Source organism: Oncorhynchus masou, chromosome 5 (assembly GCF_036934945.1).
Source record: "Oncorhynchus masou masou isolate Uvic2021 chromosome 5, UVic_Omas_1.1, whole genome shotgun sequence".
Taxonomy (NCBI): Eukaryota; Metazoa; Chordata; class Actinopteri; order Salmoniformes; family Salmonidae; genus Oncorhynchus; species Oncorhynchus masou.
In genome coordinates this window covers 59,981,361-59,999,798 of record NC_088216.1, presented here as the reverse complement: position 1 = coordinate 59,999,798, position 18,438 = coordinate 59,981,361, and the positions used below count along the sequence as shown (strand labels likewise).

Sequence of the window (18,438 nt, the reverse complement as noted above, 5' to 3'; positions counted from 1 at the left end):
TGGAGTATGACAAAAGGCACCTAAAGAAATCAGACCATGAAAAACAAGATGAAACCAAGATTGAACGCCTGAATGCCAATTGTCATGTCTAGAGGAAACCTGGCACCATCCCTACGGTGAAGTATGGTGTTGGCAGAATCATGCTGTGGGGATGTTTTTCAGCGGCAGGGACCGAGAGACTAGTCAGGATCGAGGGAAAGATGAACAGAGCAAAGTACAGAGAGATCCTTGATGAAAACCTGCCCCAGAGCACTGAGGACCTCAGACTGGGACATCAGACTGAGGGGAAGGTTCACCTTCCAACAGGACCCTAACCATAAGCACACAGCCAAGACAACACAGGAGTGGCTTCGGGACAGATTTCAGTTTTCAATGTTTAATCTATTTGCAAAAATTTCTAAAAACCTATTTTTGCTTTGCCATTATGGGGTAATGAGGATTATTTAGTTTTTTAAATTAATTTTACAATAAATAATAATAATAAATGTGGAAAAAGTCAAGGGGTCTGAATACTTTCCAAATGCACTGTACATCAGTGTCAGTTGAGAACAATCTGGAATTGGGAAGTGTGACTCAAAGTCTGTATATATTCTAAACAAATACCTTCAAATGAAATTTTATTTGTCACATACACATGGTTAGCAGATGTTAATGCGAGTGTAGCGAAATGCTTGTGCTTCTAGTTCCGACAATGCAGTAATAACCAACGAGTAATCTAACCTAACAATTTCACAACAACTACCTTATACACACAAGTGTAAAGGGATGAAGAATATGTACATAAAAATATGTGAATGAGTGATGGTACAGAACGGCATAGGCAAGATGCAGTAGATGGTATCGAGTACAGTATATACATATGAGATGAGTAATGTAGGGTATGTAAACATATAAAGTGGCATTGTTTAAAGTGGCTAGTGATACATGTATTACATAAAGATGGCAAGATGCAGTAGATGGTATAGAGTACAGTATATACATATGATATGAGTAATGTAGGGTATGTAAACATTGTATTAAGTGGCTTTGTTTAAAGTGGCTAGTGATACATTTTCTACATACATTTTTCAATTATTAAAAGTGGCTGGATTTGAGTCAGTATGTTGGCATGTTGATGCACCTGTACTGACCTCGCCTTCTGGATGATAGCGGGTTGAACAGGCAGTGGCTCGGGTGGTTGTTGTCCTTGATGATCTTTATGGCCTTTCTGTGACATCGGGTGGTGTAGGTGTCCTGGAGGGCAGGTAGTTTGCCCCCGGTGATCCATTGTGCAGACCTCACTACCCTCTGGAGAGCCTTACGGTTGTGGGCAGAGCAGTTGCCATACCAGGCAGTGATACAGCCCGACAGGATGCTCTCGATTGTGCATCTGTAAAGGTTTGTGAGTGCATTTGGTGACAAGCCAAATTTCTTCAGCCTCCTGAGGTTGAAGAGGCGCTGCTGCGCCTTCTTCACCACGCTGTCTGTGTGGGTGGACCAATTCAGTTTGTCCGTGATGTGTACGCCGAGGAACTTAAAACTTACTACCCTCTCCACTACTGTCCCGTCGATGTGGATAGGGGGGGTGCTCCCTCTGCTGTTTCCTGAAGTCCACGATCATCTCCTTTGTTTTGTTGACGTTGAGTGTGAGGTTATTTTCCTGACACCACACTCCGAGGGCCCTCACCTCCTACCTGTAGGCCGTCTCGTCGTTGTTGGTAATCAAGCCTACCACTGTAGTCTCGTCTGCAAACTTGATGATTGAGTTGGAGGCGTGCATGGCCACGCAGTCGTGGGTGAACAGGGAGTACAGGAGAGGGCTCAGAATGCACCCCTGTGGGGCCCTAGTGTTGAGGATCAGCGGGGTGGAGATGTGGTTACCTACCCTCACCACCTGGGGGCGGCCCGTCAGGAAGTCCAGTACCCAGTTGCACAGGGCGGGGTTGAGACCCAGGGTCTCGAGCTTGATGACGAGTTTGGAGAGTGCTATATGGTTAAATGCTGAGCTGTAATCAATGAACATCATTCTCACATAGGTATTCCTCTTGTCCAGATGGGTTAGGGCAGTGTGCAGCGTGGTTGCGATTGCGTCGTCTGTGGACCTATTGGGGCGGTAAGCAAATTGGAGTGGGTCTAGGGTGTCAGGTAGGGTGGAGGTGATGTGGTCCTTGACTAGTCTCTCAAAGCACTTCATGATGATGGAAGTGAGTGCTACGGGGCGGTAGTCGTTTAGCTCAGTTACCTTAGCTTTCTTGGGAACAGGAACAATGGTGGCCCTCTTGAAGCATGTGGGGACAGCAGACTGAGATAAGGATTGATTGAATATGTCCGTAAACACACCAGCCAGCTGGTCTGCGCATGCTCTGAGGACGCGGTTGGGGATGCCGTCTGCGAGGGTTAACACGTTTAAATGTTTTCCTCATGTCGGCTGCAGTGAAGGAGAGTCCGCAGGTTTTGGTAGCGGGCTGTGTCAGTGGCACTGTATTGTCCTCAAAGCGAGCAAAGAAGTTGTTTAGTCTGTCTGGGAGCAAGACATCCTGGTCCGCAACGGGGCTGGTTTTCTTTTTGTAATCCGTGACTGTAGACCCTGCCACATACCTCTTGTGTCTGAGCCGTTGTATTGCGACTCTACTTTGTCTCTATACTGACGCTTAGCTTGTTTGATTGCCTTGCGGAGGGAATCGCTACATTGTTTGTATTCGGCCATGTTTCTGGTCACTTTGCCCTGGTTAAATGCAGTGGTTCGTGCTTTCAGTTTTGCGCGAATGCTGCCATCAATCCACGGTTTCTGGTTTGGGAATGTTTTAAGAGTTGCTGTGGGTACGACATCGCCGATGCACTTGCTAATAAACTCGCTCACCGAATCAGCGTATTCGTCAATGTTGTTGTTTTCGACGCAGTGCGGAACACATTCCAATCCACGTGATCGAAGCAATCTTGAAGCGTGGAATCAGATTGGTCGGACCAGCGTTGAACAGACCTGAGCGCGGGAGCTTCCTGTTTTAGTTTCTGTCTATAGGCAGGGAGCAACAAAATGGAGTCATGGTCAGCTTTTCCGAAAGGAGGGCGGGGGAGGGCCTTATATGCGTTGCGGAAGTTAGAATAACAATGATCCAGTGTTTTACCAGCCCTGGTAGCACAATCGATATGGTGATAGATTTAGGGAGTATTGTTTTCAGATTAGCCTTGTTAAAATTCCCAGCTACAATGAATGCAGCCTCAGGATATGTGGTTTCCAGTTTGCATAGAGTCAAATAAAGTTTGTTCAGGGCCATCAATGTGTCTGCTTGGGGGGGAATATATGCGGCTGTGATTATAATCGAAGAGAATTCTCTTGGTAGATAATGCGGTTGACATTTGATAGTGAGGAATTCTAGGTCAGGTGAACAGAAGGACTTGAGTTCCTGTATGTTGTTATGATCACACCACGTCCCGTTAATCATAAGGCATACACCCCCCCCCCCCGCCCCTTTTCTTAAGCTTGGGCTTATCACTTGCCACAGTACCACTACATTCTGCAGACCTACAACTCTCCCACACCACATCTCAAAATATGAGTTTCCTACCACTGTCACTTCTCTTATGCTTTTCCCATTTGTGATGCCAGTGTGAGGATGCAATGTGGGGGGTCATTATAGAGGAACAGCAGTGTGGTTTCTCTCATTTCCTGTCATGAAAGAGAGTCAGAAGTAACAGTTAGTGAATTCAAAGAAGACAGACGTTGAGACGATAGAGAGACAATAGGCTGTTAGCTTCATTGAATGTGTTCAGGTTTGTTTTTGCTACTCCTGTGATCACACTCACAAGGCTTCATGTTTTGTGATTTTGGTCATGTATCTGCCTCCTGGTGTTTCTTATGTTGTTAGTGATCCGTCTCTCAGCTTTGAGTCAGCAGGCTTCTCAGCAGCCTTCTCGTACACTTCAGCTAGTTTCTGATTATGGCGAAGCTTCACATACATAAAGTAGGACTTTATACCGCAGGTGTTTGAATGTCACGCTTCATTTCTTTAATTTAATTCATACTGAAAGTCATGCTTTCTTTCTTAATTTATCTCAGCTCAAAGCTGAATGCACTGCAAATATGAGAACCATATATACACATTAGCCATGTGACATAATAATACACATGACCTGTATGACATAATAATACACATGACCTGTATGACATAATAATGCACATTACCTGTATGACATAATAATACACATGACCTGTATGACATAATAATACACATTACCTGTATGACATAATAATACACATGACCTGTCTGACATAATAATACACATGACCTGTATGACATAATAATACACATGACCTGTATGACATAATAATACACATGACCTGTCTGACATAATAATACACATTACCTGTCTGACAAAGTAATACACATGACCTGTATGACATAATAATGCACATTACCTGTATGACATAATAATACACATGACCTGTCTGACATAATAATACACATTACCTGTCTAACAAAGTAATACACATTACCTGTATGACATAATAATAATACACATTACCTGTATGACATTGTGTTATTATTTGTCAAACACAAAAAAGGTGTGTCACAGTTGGAAAACTGTTTCATCAGGCATCGTGGATCACCTCACCACCACAAGGGAGAGGAGGGCAAAACAAAACAGGGCATCATCACTCTGGCTTCTCACAGACATTCTCTCACACTTCACAGAAACCAACACTAAGGAAGTGTATGGATATCAGAGATAGAGGTCAAATATAGAACTCTTATTTTGGTATTTCAATTTCAACATACGCTTTTGGCTTTGAGTTTGTTGGTGAACTTCATCGTCTTCCTCTCTCCCTGTCAGTAGTTCAACAGGAGAAGAGTGGCCTAGTAAGCAATCAGCTCCACCAAAGGAATGCTTTCTGTCAGAGTGAGCACAGTAAGCGACTGACCTTTACATGAAGGCACTAATCTGTTGAACTGCTTATCTGTCATGTATAACACTTTGACCTCTGACCCCAACTCCCTATCATTCACAGGCATGGCTATATCACAGTGAATGGGGCAGTAAGTAACTCTGATGTACTAGATCTCTGTACTAGATTTCAATGTATTTTTCTCATTCAAATATGAGCCACAGCAATGAGTCACAGTTTCCATCTACATTATATCATTCATCTTTCTGACAAAACACATCACTATCAGTTGTGTTGCATAGCAACGTACAGTTGATGTTATGATATTTGAACTCTTGTGGGTGTATGAGACATACATGGTTCACCACCCATAATAACAATATACTGTATATGATCTCCCTCCTTGCTCCACGTTGGGAATATACTTTATGAATATTGTTAAAACGCCCTCAATCTCTCTGTCCTCTATCTAGGACCTCCTTCAACTTGCAGAGTATGTACAGGTGTGGAATCCTGCTCTGCTGACTCCTTACTAATGCAAAGAAGCTAACATATTTGAATCTAGAATTGAGACATACCTTTTAGTCCGAACTTCAACCTCACTTGTATTATGGTGTATCTCTTTCCATAGGAGGCTCTGTGGCAAGAGGATTCTCTGAAACAGAAGCTGTCTCTACTGCAGCACACCACCTCTACTATACTGCTCTCACAGGACAATGTCTGGAAGGTTAGGACCTGGATCTCTTATACACTGATGTGATGTCCACAAATGTCCCTCTACCTTTGCCCATGTCACAATCATACTCATGTGTGCACATTGAATTACTGTATTTCTGTACCATATTCTGTTTCATGAAGGGACTGCCATAAAGTTTGGACAGTAGGTTAATGTTCTGGGCAACTGTTGTGTTGTAACATAGGGTCCTTAAGGTGTCTGATCCATCACTTCTCTAAATTAGGTAATACTGTGTTTGGTTCAGTGATCTAGTTTAAGACAGGCTGTGGTTTCAGAGACGAGTTCACAGCGTTTCCACCATTATTCTACTGGAGGAGCTGTGGTCTACCCTGCATCGTGTCACTGAGAAGCTGATAGAGAAACACGAGACATGTACAGAGAGAAATGAAATGTATTTTTACCACCGTCTACTAGTTGTTATCTGTTTTTCGGTCTTTCTACCTGACTGTCAGTATGTTTCATCTCTCTCACACGTCTCATCTTTCTCTACCCTCACAGATCTGTTGTAAAGAGGACAAGATGAAGGGAAAGATTTGGGCACTAGAGTCACCGCTGAGGATCTGTGGACAGGTGTGTTCAGGAACACCGTCTGTACCTATGACTTACAGTATATGGATGCTCATACAAAATCACCACCAGGCTGAAATCACAAAGAGCAATCATCATTTTGCTGACTCGTCCTCTGTTTCTCTCAGAGGCTGTCTAGGGATGGAGCCAAGATGCTGCTGCTACAGTCAGAGCAGCAGAGGCAGGAGGTGGAGGAGATGGCTGTAGCCGCGCTCCAGAGGGTCACTGACCAGACGAACAAGGCCCAGGACAGGGCTCACAGCCTGGAGGTAAGGGGTCAGACAGGGCTGCATTCTGGATCACGCAAAATAGCATAGTGTTCTACTACAGTCAATGATTAATTACATTTTTGTGACTCAATTTGAGAAATAAGAGATTCTTAGAGTTTCGAATTAATAAGAAGGGACATCTTAGGACAGTTTCACCGCATGTGTATTTTGTGTGTCCCCAGATGGCACTGCAGACAGCACAGGTTCAGTCATCACAGTGAGCAAGTCTCTGGTGCAGAACATAGACAATATAAACATATTACAGAGCCAGCTCAAGGTACACACACACACATATACAGTGCCTTGCGAAAGTATTCGGCCCCCTTGAACTTTGCGAGCTTTTGCCACATTTCAGGCTTCAAACATAAAGATATAAAACTGTATTTTTTTTGTGAAGAATCAACAACAAGTGGGACACAATCATGAAGTGGAACGACATTTATTGGATATTTCAAACTTTTTTAACAAATCAAAAACTGAAAAATTGGGCGTGCAAGAACCTCATTCTGAATGCATATAAGGGAATATATTAAATTATCTTGTGCTCATCTAATAACTACTCCTCTAGATCAGTGGTACCCAAACTGTGGGATGCGCCATGTTGTATTAGCAAAAAGGCACAAGCCCATAGTTTGTGTTACAATGTTTGAGTCACTCAAATATCACATAAATACACATTAAACATGGCAAAAGGCATGGCAAAATGTATAGAATTGCAAAATGTTCTCATAACAAAATATGGAGAATTGCAGGAAATAAGCTTTAAAACCTGGAAAAAATTTGCTTGTGCCCATGGAAATAGACGTGGGGGGTGCGGGATGTTCCCATTGCCTGATTGAAAATGTTTGGGAACTCCATGGGTGAATTTTTATTTATAGTTTTTTACAGGAACTTGAAAAAGTGTTATGGTGATGACAAATGTTCACAAACACTGTGTTTTTACATAATAAATATTCCAGTTTAATGTTATTATAGTTAAAACTACTATATAATAGTTTAATATTAAAGTTAAATTAGTATAGCCTTATTATGATTTATGGACACACTTTTTGTGTTTTATTCAAATAAGCTGGGTTTCTCTAAAGTAAAATTGCATAAAATTACACGAGAATTGAATCCAGACGCATTTTGGTAATGGTAATTTGGAGTGAAAATGTACAAACTTTAGGCAAAAATGTACCACATATTTAAAATAAGACACCGTGCCATAAACTAGGCATCTTAGTCTTTGGAATGTTAGTCTCTTTTTGCAGATGCATCATTGTTTTGTAACTCAATTTGCTACTGACATGGTTAAAACTGGTTTCATGAGAATCCCCCCCCCCCCCACACACACACACAGCACTCACCTGTTGTTAGAGTGACATAAGATATCTACATACAGTAGCATCATGTATTTCCCTGTGCATCCATCCAGGGAGTGATAGGACAGGAGGCCCCTGGAGAGCCAGCTGCTGCAGCACCAACACATCCATCTCAACATCAAATCAAATCAAAATCAAATCATCAGCTTTCTAGAGCACAACCTGCACATCTGCAGGACACAAGACACTTGGAAGACAGAAGCAGGAAGACACCAAGAAACAGCAGGAGATTGTCAAAGGACGGCAACAGAACTCCATAGGTGTAGTATATTACACACCCACTTGCAGAAAAAAACAGTTGGATTGTGTTACTGTAGTAGTAGGTAAAGGAGTTTCAACTTCTATTTTAACCATGATATTTATTGGTCCATAAATGTGTTATAAACTCATCACTAGAGCATCCCTTAGATGAGCAGATTCATCCAGCTATGTCACACCACAGCAACATAAAGCAAAGTATGATGGAAACCAACATCCATAGGAGAGGTCCGAATATGTCTACAATTCACTTTCTCATCTTAGTCATATCAAACCCAGAGCACCAGCATAGCAAATCAAATCAATTTATATAGCCCTTCTTACATCAGCTGATATCTCAAAGTGCTGTACAGAAACCCAGCCTAAAACCCCAAACAGCAAGCAATGCAGGTGTAGAAGCAAGGTGGCTAGGAAAAACTCCCTTGAAAGGCCAAAACCTAGGAAGAAACATTTATGTCCATGTTTGTCCCCACTGTCTTCATGCTGTATGTCTCCAACATGTTTATTGGCTCTGCTTGCTTTTAGTCCTATATTATCTTGATACTGATTGAATTGCTGTTGTCCCTGGTTTATCCTGAGGTCTCCGTTCCTGGTAGTCACTTGGCAGCCATTTTGACGTTGTTATTGGCCGATATCCACACAAGAAGGAAACAGCTGTGGGACCTTTATCAAGTACTACAAGAACGCACAGATAAGTATCTCTATGACATTACCTCAGCATTGCTATAGGCCCATATGACAAGACCTGGGAACTGGACAAAACTGAGGGTTTTGGGAAATATGTTTATTGCATTTTACTTTTAAATGTTTTCTGTATAGCTCAGTCAACATTATAGCAAAGGATATTTATCATCCATTGAACATGTAATCTTGAAGTAAATTTGTATTTCTAATGCATTTTATGGTTACTGCATCATGTTCATGCATACGTGTTTCATCCTTTTATAATAATCAAATACATATGGTGTCAGTATATTTGACACACAACCACTTTAATAACTAGACAGTAAAACTGACATAAAATACCAGTGAATAAAACACTTGCAGGTATAACTGTCAATTTGAGTTAAACCCTTTTTCATTACTGAATACATTTCATTGCGGATTCCCTTCATTTAAAAAAAAAATAATAATTATAACTTGCCTAGTTATGGCCGTTTTTTCAACAAAAACAATACAAATCATTAGGATAAAAGTTATTGAAAGCATTTAATTTATCTAAGCATAAGACTCCATTTAATCTCAAAAGTGCAGCGACACCACTTATATTAATTTCATGGACCAAAACAAATGGTTTAAATTCCATAAAATTATAAATGGAGGCTATACATGGTGATACGGTCTATCAGAAAATAAACAATCCATTTGGTTCACCGAATCCTCTACCTTGACCTGATCTTATCTACTAGTATTAGCATAAACAAACCAGTAAAGGGTATAGGATATATCTTGCAGGAACAGTTAGAATGGATCTCAGCAGTCATGATGAGATACAAATGTATAATAACCAATAGAAAGGAAAGATAACTATTAAAGTGTGTATCATAAAAGTTCACATAATGGATTAACCACTTGAATGTTTTTTCTCCAAAAGAAAAAATATATATAAATATCTAGCTTTAGCACTCAAACATATTCTTCATGGGTTAAAAACAGGTAGTAGACAAAATGACATGACCAACAAGGACCAGGACACAGCTTGATAACTGACTGGTATTTTGTAACATGGGGTCAAGGGTTATGCCTGTAACTCATTGACTATGTTCAATGTTGCCTTGCAGCTAACAGGACTTTTGCCCATCATGCCATCCAATGCTCCTCCAGTTCTGCCCATATTGAGTACAAGGCCACGGGGCTTTACAACTGCAGACAGACACTATCCATGTTTCACAGACTGCCACAGTAGTAGTCTTACAGTGCCTGTTTAGCAGCATTTACTTATATATATACACATGGCTCCTCTCAGAGAACATAATAGCAAAAGAAAGGGAAAAGGCTAAATTGAAGCAATCCCTCTCCCTTTTCCTATTCGGATTAACACGCCTCTACAAACATAAGTACTAGCTTGCTGACTACAGGTCTCCACATAACCCAGCAGTAGAGACAGCAGTAAGGAGACAGTGTCCAGACAGAGCTGTGTATGAGACTGACTGGCCTGGTAGGGCCATGGTGGACTGGGTAGCTTCACTGGGCGTGCAGGGCCTGGGGCAGGCTCATGCCAGCCCCCAGGGGCAGAGCCTGAGGCCAGCCCTCCTGGCCCTGGTGGGTCTGCAGCAGGCGGTACAGCTGCTTCAGGTGGGTAACGATGTTGTCCTTGATGTCCGGGATGGAGATCTGCAGGCGCACACTGCCGCTGTCGAAGGAGCGCATGCAGTCACCTGAGAACATCTCAGTGATCATACGTGCTACCACAGGGATGATCTGGGTGGGAACAGAGGGCCAAAGACGAGTCAGTTACAGTGAAGGGACTCAACAACAAAACACAAATTTTAAAATAATGAAAAACAAATGTTTCATTAGTTTTCTATGAATCATTGCCTGCACCGTCTCATACCTGCACCATGATGAGCTTCCTCTCCCTGGGTCTGCTGTCAGGCCACTCCTCTCCAAAGCACAGGTTGATGTCGAACTGAGGAAGGCTGGCAGACTGGCCCCTCTGATGGGCTATTACACCTGCACACATCAAACAATCACAATCATATCACATAGCAAATCAGTCTCATGGCATACACTGAGTGTGCAAAACTTTAAGAACACCTTCCTAATATTGAGTTGCATCCCCTTTTGCCCCCAGAACATCCTCAATTCATCAGGGCATGGACTCTACAAGGTGTCGAAAGCATTCCACAGGGATGCTGGCCCTTGTTGACTCCAATGCTTCCCACAGTTGTGTCAAGTTGGCTGGATGTCCTTTAGATGGTGGACCATTCTTGATGCACACAGGAAACTGTTGAGCATGAAAAAACCAGCAGCGTTGCAGTTCTTGACATACTCCAACCATTGTGCCTGGCACCTAATACCATACCCTGTTCAAAGGCACTTCAATATAGTGTCTTGCCCATTTACCCTCTAAATGACACACATACACAATCTTTGTCTCAATTGTCTCAAGGCTTAAAAATACTTCTTTAACCTGTCTCCTCCCCTTCATCTACACTGATTGACATGGTTTTAACAAGTGACATCAATAAGGGATCATAGCTTTCACCTGGTAAGTCTGTCAGGGAAAGTACAGGTGTTCTTAATGTTTTTTCCACTCAGTGTATGCCCTACTACCTCCTAAGGGCCCAGCCTAATAGCATATATAAATATTGATAAGCAAGAAGCTTTGAGAAGAGTGGTATAAAACATTGTTGCTGTAGGAAGGTTAGAGTCCATCTATGCTAAAATGGTCAGTAGGATCGGAGTCAGTACTTACCGCTGAGAAACGACTCCAGACAGAACATCTTAACCTTCCTCTGCCTCTCTATGAGGTTGGGTGCATTGGGGTTGGGTGCACAGGGGCCTGACCAGTACACCTTGCACTGGCAGAGGCGGACGGCATAGATGTCATGGCCACTGACCTCCAGGATGAGGCCTCGGTCCATGACGTCCAGCAGGCGGTTGGTGAAGACCCTCTGCTTGTCGTTGGCGATGTGCTCGGTAGAGGGGAACCTCAGCTGCTCCAGGCTGATAGGGCCAAACAGCTCTTCCTGGTTGACCATGGGGCCCAGGTCCCCGTAAAACAGCCTGCAGCCCTGGGGATTACTGACTGTCATGGCTGGACACACCTCCTTACCCCGGTACTGGAACTGCACCTCCAGGTCTGTCACTTAGGGAAAAAGAGACAAAAAACACATGAAGATTCAATAAGAGAGGTACTCTTATTAGTTGGTCTGTATTGGTAAACTCCTGTGATACTATATACAATCAATGTTTGCAGTCCTATATTTATCTAATGGAGGAGTTTGTGTGTAGTAGTGTACTCACTGGGCAAGGAGCTGATCCACATCTCTGGGGAGGCAAACATCATGTCAGGCATGGAAGGGGAAGGCATGTCAAGTGGAGGAGGGGGCGCCATCTCCTCAGGGGAGGGCTGCATCTCCACATCCAAAGGCTCCTCTTTTGGCCACGGCTTAACCTCCTCTTTGGGCCACACTTCAACTGATGGGGGGCAGCTGGGGGGGTGGAGGGGCGATACTGACCCCGGAGGAGACCACATTAGAGTGGGGCTGGTACCTGGTCGTTACAGGGGAAAACAAAGCATGATTAGATAACATGCCTAAAAACAATACAGGGATATTGATATCAAAACAGGGGGTAAGACAGACAAAAGGGCACTAGGCAGTTGTTTTTGGACCAAGCAAACTGGAAAACATTATCTGGATGCTAGATCTGAACTGTTGTGTGGTTTAGGACAAATGACATGGTAAACATCACAGAAAAAACAGTATTAGTGAGGGACAAATAAGAGAGATAAGGAAAAATTGACATGACTAACCATTGGATGTTGGATAAGGAGGAAGGGGCTCTGGAGTATCTGGTTCATCTTCATCACAGTCATTCAGCGTCCAGGACCCAGAGTCTGAGGATCCTGATGTGAGAGAGATGAAGAGAAAATGAAGAGAGAGCAAGGGATTCCAAATCCCAAACTAAGCTTCAAAGCTGCTACCATTGGCCATCATTTTAAATAATAATTTGTTCTTAACTGACTTGCCTAGTTAAATAAAATGTTTTTTAAAAATACATACAATTTACTAACATTATTGTTGTTAAACTGTACTTAAAAAAGTAAATTAAAGTCCAAGAAACTTTCAAATGTTTTTGACATTTTCCAGCTTGTTACCTTCATGTCTTAAAGTAATAATGGACTGTGGTTTTTATTTGCTTATTTGAGCTGTTCTAACCATAATATGGACTTGGTATTTTACCAAATAGGGCTATCTTCTATATAACAACCCTACCTTGTCACAACACAACTGATTGGCTCAAATGCATTAAGAAGGAAATAAATTCCACAAATGAACTTTTAAGAAGACACACCTGTTAATTTAAATGCATTCCAGGTGACTACCTCATGAATTTGGTTGAGAGAATGCCATGAGTGTGCAAAGCTGTCATCAAGGCAAAGGGTTGGCTACTTTGAAGAATGTCAAATCTAAAATATATTTTGATTTGTTTTTTAGGTTACTACATGATTCCATGCGTGTTACTTCATAGTTTTGATGTCTTCACTATTATTGTACAATGTAGAAAATAGTACAAATAAAGAAAAACCCTGGAATGAGTCTGTGTGTCCAAACTTTTGACTGCTACTGTATTTGTATGTCACCCATGGACATTTACCTGGGTTACTGAGGGGCTGTGGGATGTCACAGACATCGTAGATCTTCAGGGGGTTCATGGGGACTTCTTTGGTGCCATCGTAGACAAGGTTGAACTCTCTGCTCTTGTTGAGGGCACAGCGGAGCTGGGCTTTCCACTTGGCAGGGTCAGGGTCATCAATACCCTCCTGGAACTTTCCTGTCTCCACTGCCCAGGCCTGATACAAGGAGAGAAGGGACAGATGAAGAATACATTTTTTAAGCAATGTTTTACATTTTTTATTATTCTGAGCAGTAGATCTCAGCCTGCATTTTGACTCAGAAAGTGATCTCAGCTCAGAAAAGGTTGGTGACCACTGACCTACATGTATTGTTTCACAAGCTGTAACAGATATCTGCTTTACTAACCTTAAAGATTGTGTTCTCTTCCTCATGCTGGGGGGTGTGGCGCGTAGCGTGTTTCCAGGGGACCCTGAAGCGCTTGTTGTCTCGATCGATCCACACCAGACCTGGGTAGAGCCCACTGTCCACCTGGGCCACTAGCCAGGGCTTTAGCCGAACACGCCGTGGGGTCACCGCCATGCTTTCAATCTGGGGAGGAGGCCACCATGGGAGGGTTAGAGATCTACTATCCATATGGTATACTTATATGGATATCCTGACCAAGATATTTAAAAACGTAAACAGTTCTAATAAAAGCACTGTACTAAGAAGACAGTGAGCTGTACGGTCATAATTTAGCTGGCACATCTTGATTGAGGCAGGCACTCACATGATGACCAAGATTACATGGCTATCAAGATTCCAAACAGACTTGGGCCACTAAGTACATAATTATGGTTGGTTTTATGATACTCCTGGTGTGTCTGCAGGACATGTTTCACAGGTCTGTTGAGTATGGAAATAAAGCCATGTCCAATGTTGCTACATTAATTTACCCCAAAATCATAACCATAAAATGACATTTTCCCCACCAAGCAATGACTTTACTGGCTTTTGTTGTGATAAACCTTTGACTTTTGTTGATGCTTAGTTGCAACCCCTCGCTCGCTCTTACTGTAAATTTGAGCACCATATGAAAGACCAGTAAATAGGCTACTTTTCACGGATAAATTGTTAGTAATGATTTCTAATAACCATCTAGTTACGAACTTTAAACTATTTCAAGGTTGCAAACTAACTAAATGTAGGCGACCGCTGCGAAAAGTACCTGCAGTTGAATGTGACCAGGAAGTAGGCTACTTTCTATCCGGAAAAAATTAGAACCTCAATCAATTTCAGGGAAATATTATTCTCCAAAACGTTGGAATTTGTATGTCCTTAGCAATCCAGGTAAAAGTAGACTGTATGACTCACGTATACTTCTTATCATGCGAGAACAATTCTGATAATCTTGTCCCCATTAGTTCAGGCCACCCCTTTTCGACTCCCTTCCCGAAACTCAGGTAGAGCTGTGACATCACAGACGTTTCATTCCTGGCACCCGGCACACCTTTCCAGCTGGTGAAAAAACCCAGCTTACTTTCGGTGGAGCCTTCTTGTGACCAAATGACTCACAATATTTGTTATAATGTTGTTGCCATAGGTTCTTTAAATTAGCCATATAAAATCCATTAAGACTATTATGCTGTAAAATTATTTAATTATATTTGTTGTTTTCAAAAGCAATTTGAAATAAGCAGTTTGGAGCGCAGTCATTTTATTATAGCCTAATTAAAATATGTTAATTTAGCACACGCCGTGTGTGTTTTACGCATTTACACTGTCGTTGTAACAAGTACATTATGATAATTTCTACGATACACACTCGTTAATGGTGCAGTCACACCCAGAAACTGCCCACGGGCCTTTTCCCAATGTGTGCGTGCGAGCAGTCTTCACCGCACGAGGCGCTCTTGTCTTGAGGACTTCCCTGAAGCTTCCCAGTTTCCTTACGTGTGCATATATTTATAGGCCAGTGAGATCAGATAGCCTAAGTGTGTGTGTGTGTGTGTGAGTGAGAGTTTTCAAGATTAAGGATTTAAGACTGATGGTCAATTGAAAATGTAACTGAAAAAGCATTATTAGCAAAGAACACATTTTGCCATTCAATTGAAAATACGTGTTATTTACTTTATTCAAACATGTGAAGTCTATACAATACATCTTTTTGTGGTATTTTGCAATTTAGCTTTAGATGTCATTACAGTGGTCTCAACCAATGACTGATAGGCTACATTTCTTCATATGTCAGGGTTGGTGGCAGGTGAGGGACATCCCGTGTTTTTGATGTTGCTCTGCACATAGTCTCAAAGCTCCTGTCTCTCTGTAATGCATTGAAATGGCCAAACAAGGAACAGATTGTTCAGGGCCAAAACATTTCACTGACATCATAGGCAATTGAGGTTGGCCTCCAAACCAAGTCTATTGTGTACTTTAGAATTTGAGATGGTGATACAAAAAGGGGAATCTCACTGAAAAACAGGGGCAAAGTGAAGCACGGGAACTAAATATTGGATTGTGTCTCTATTAAGGAATAGGCTACTTAAAACATGAAAACCATCTACAGACTATACAAACACATTTTATCTAGATTCATGATGAAGTCAAGTCACTGAAGCCACGCACACAGTATGTCTGTTTAATTTCAGAGGTAGAATCAGAGAATTCCTCATGAATGCAATCACTCCAGACAACTCCAGACAACAGAGATGTATCATACACACATATGATATGCTTGTTCATAGACAAAATGTAATATTAGTTATTTACTTCTGATTGGTAAAGCAGTGCTACACATACTAACCATATATACAAGCAAGTGCACTTTGATTGGACATGGATGACACTTTTACAAAAGGTGTGTAGGTGACAACTGAGGCAGTCATTACTGTATGCCACATTTGGATACGCCCATGTAGGATAACGGGTTCAGCTCACGAAACAGACAAAAATGTTAAAATATACTAATATGATTGGTATACATTTTGGTTATCCCTCGCTCTCTGGGCCAAGTTTTAACATTGCAACAAGGCCTAAAGAAAGAACCAGACCCCTAATGCTTTGCTTTACTCGCTGTAGGTGATCTTTGTCTAATCAATGGATCCTCTCTCTCTATTTAATTAAAGAGCTTTATTGGCAAGGGAAACATATGTTTACATTGCCATAGAAAGTGAAATAGATAAAACAAAAGTGAAATAAACAATACAAAATGTACAGTAAACATTACACTTACAAAAGCTCCAAAATAATAAAGACATTTAAAATGTCATAAATGTCTATATACAGTGTTGTAATGATATGCAAATAGTTCAAGTACAAAAGGGAAAATAAATAAACATCTCTCTCTCTCGTTAATACTTGACATACATCTGGATGCCCTCCATGAACTCCTCCAGGGACAGCTCAACTGCCAGACACACACACACCTTATTGATAGGCACATATACCATATCTACATGAAAGTCATAAAAAGTAAACACTGTGGCACTAATAGAATGTGGAACCTGTACATTGAGGTGAAGAATCTTACCATCTCCATTGATGTCGATCTTGTCAAACACCATGTTGGTAAGGTCCTCGGCTGACATCTCATACTTTACTTCATTGATGGCACGGATGGACTAGTATGGAAGCAGGATACTCACAAAAAAAATGAAACACCTTTCTACAAAAAGGCTCCAAAACATTTATCAATGGCTAATAGGCTCATATGTACTGTATATGGCAACATGTATGCCTTTAACATTATATACTAGACTCTAGTTAGAATACTTGTGCTAAAGAGGGAGGCTTGCTCGGCTGGTGCTAGCACATGTGCAGATCAAATGCACCTCTGGAACGCCGATTAAGGTGTTTACGTGTTCTAATAATTCCGAAGATTGCTCAGAAAACCAGCTGTTTTAATCTTGATTAAGATCAGCAGAGTAAGGTGTTGACATGACTATTGCATAATCTGCCTATTGCCATAATCAGTTTAATATCAAATTATTTGTGTGCATGTAAACATACTCAATGTGTCAGTTGAGTTTGGCTCCTTACATCCATACATTTTTGGGGATTGTGAATGGATTTTCCCAAATATATTCTGATATCCATAGAACACAGGTATTGTCGCCTGTCTGTGTAAAAGGAATGTCCTCAAGCATTAGCAAGATGGTGATCCCTGGCTTTCCTTTCAGGTGGGATACGCCTGGGCAGAGTCCATCGAGGGATCTGGTTCAAACAGACACCTCCTTGACAGGCTGGGGAGCAGTATTGTGGGGGAGGGCGGCCAGTGGGACATGGAGCCCCAGCTGGTACAAACTCCACATCAACATGCTGGAGTTGAGAGCAGTTCAACTAACTCTGTTCAACTTTCTCCCACAACTGTGGGACAAACATGTGCTGGTACAGACAGCACCACAGTGGTAGAGTACATAATCCACCAAGGGGTTCTGGGTTCCATCCACTGCCACCAGATGGCACATACCCTTCTGCTGTGTCTACAGAATCTCGCCTCACTAAGAGTTGTACACCTCCCAGGGATTCTGAACACATTAAGGCGGGCATGCTGTCCAAGGAAGGCCCTCCGGAAGGAGAGTGGCGCCTACATCCCAGAATAGTGAGTTGCATGTGGGGAATCTTTGGGGAAACGGAGGTGGATCCGTTTAGCTCAGAGAGGAACCCACAGTGCCCCCTCTGGTTCTTGATATCCAACCCCCCCGGACCACTCAGTCTAGACGTCTTTGCTAACGAGTGGCTGAGAAAGAGGCTACACGCCTTCCCCCGGATCCCGCTGATTCCAGCAACTTTGGACAGAATCAGGGAAGCGAGCCACATGGTCCTTCTGATTGCCCCGAGATGCCACTGGTTTAGCACAAAACTGTCACTCCTAGTCAAATCAAATTTATTTATATAGCCCTTCGTACATCAGCTGATATCTCAAAGTGCTGTACAGAAACCCAGCCTAAAACCCCAAACAGCAAGCAATGCAGGTGTAGAAGCACGGTGGTTAGGAAAAACTCCCTAGAAAGGCCAAAACCTAGGAAGAAACCTAGAGAGGAATCAGGCTATGTGGGGTGGCCAGTCCTCTTCTGGCTGTGCCGGGTAGAGATTA

The 18,438-nt window shown here is 42.2% G+C and overlaps 1 protein-coding gene across 2 annotated transcripts; it reads right to left on the bottom strand.

Moving 5' to 3' along the window:
• Positions 1-8,139: 8,139 nt before the first annotated feature.
• Positions 8,140-14,810, bottom strand: LOC135540002 (interferon regulatory factor 6-like). Of its 2 annotated transcripts, XM_064966291.1 has the most exons (9): positions 14,718-14,810; positions 14,572-14,606; positions 13,770-13,952; positions 13,384-13,579; positions 12,539-12,631; positions 12,028-12,276; positions 11,477-11,869; positions 10,613-10,731; positions 8,140-10,479 (listed from the first exon to the last, which is right to left on the bottom strand). In XM_064966291.1, the coding sequence occupies exons 1-9, from the start codon at positions 14,731-14,733 to the stop codon at positions 10,243-10,245; spliced, it is 1,521 nt and encodes a 506-aa protein (XP_064822363.1). In that variant the 5' UTR covers positions 14,734-14,810; the 3' UTR covers positions 8,140-10,242. The 2 variants fall into 2 exon arrangements, with proteins under 2 accessions (XP_064822363.1, XP_064822364.1); XM_064966292.1 differs by lacking the exon at positions 14,572-14,606 and having other exon boundaries at positions 14,718-14,802.
• Between the last annotated feature and the right edge of the window lie 3,628 nt (positions 14,811-18,438).

What these genes read in the sequence shown, in the direction of transcription:
- LOC135540002 (XM_064966291.1), bottom strand. An exon ending in TCTGGAGTCGTTTCTCAGCG is followed by an intron (nt 10,732 to 11,476) that starts GTAAGTACTGAC and finishes TGATGTGTGCAG; the next exon opens with GTGTAATAGCCCATCAGAGG. An exon ending in GGAAGCTCATCATGGTGCAG is followed by an intron (nt 10,480 to 10,612) that starts GTATGAGACGGT and finishes GTTCCCACCCAG; the next exon opens with ATCATCCCTGTGGTAGCACG.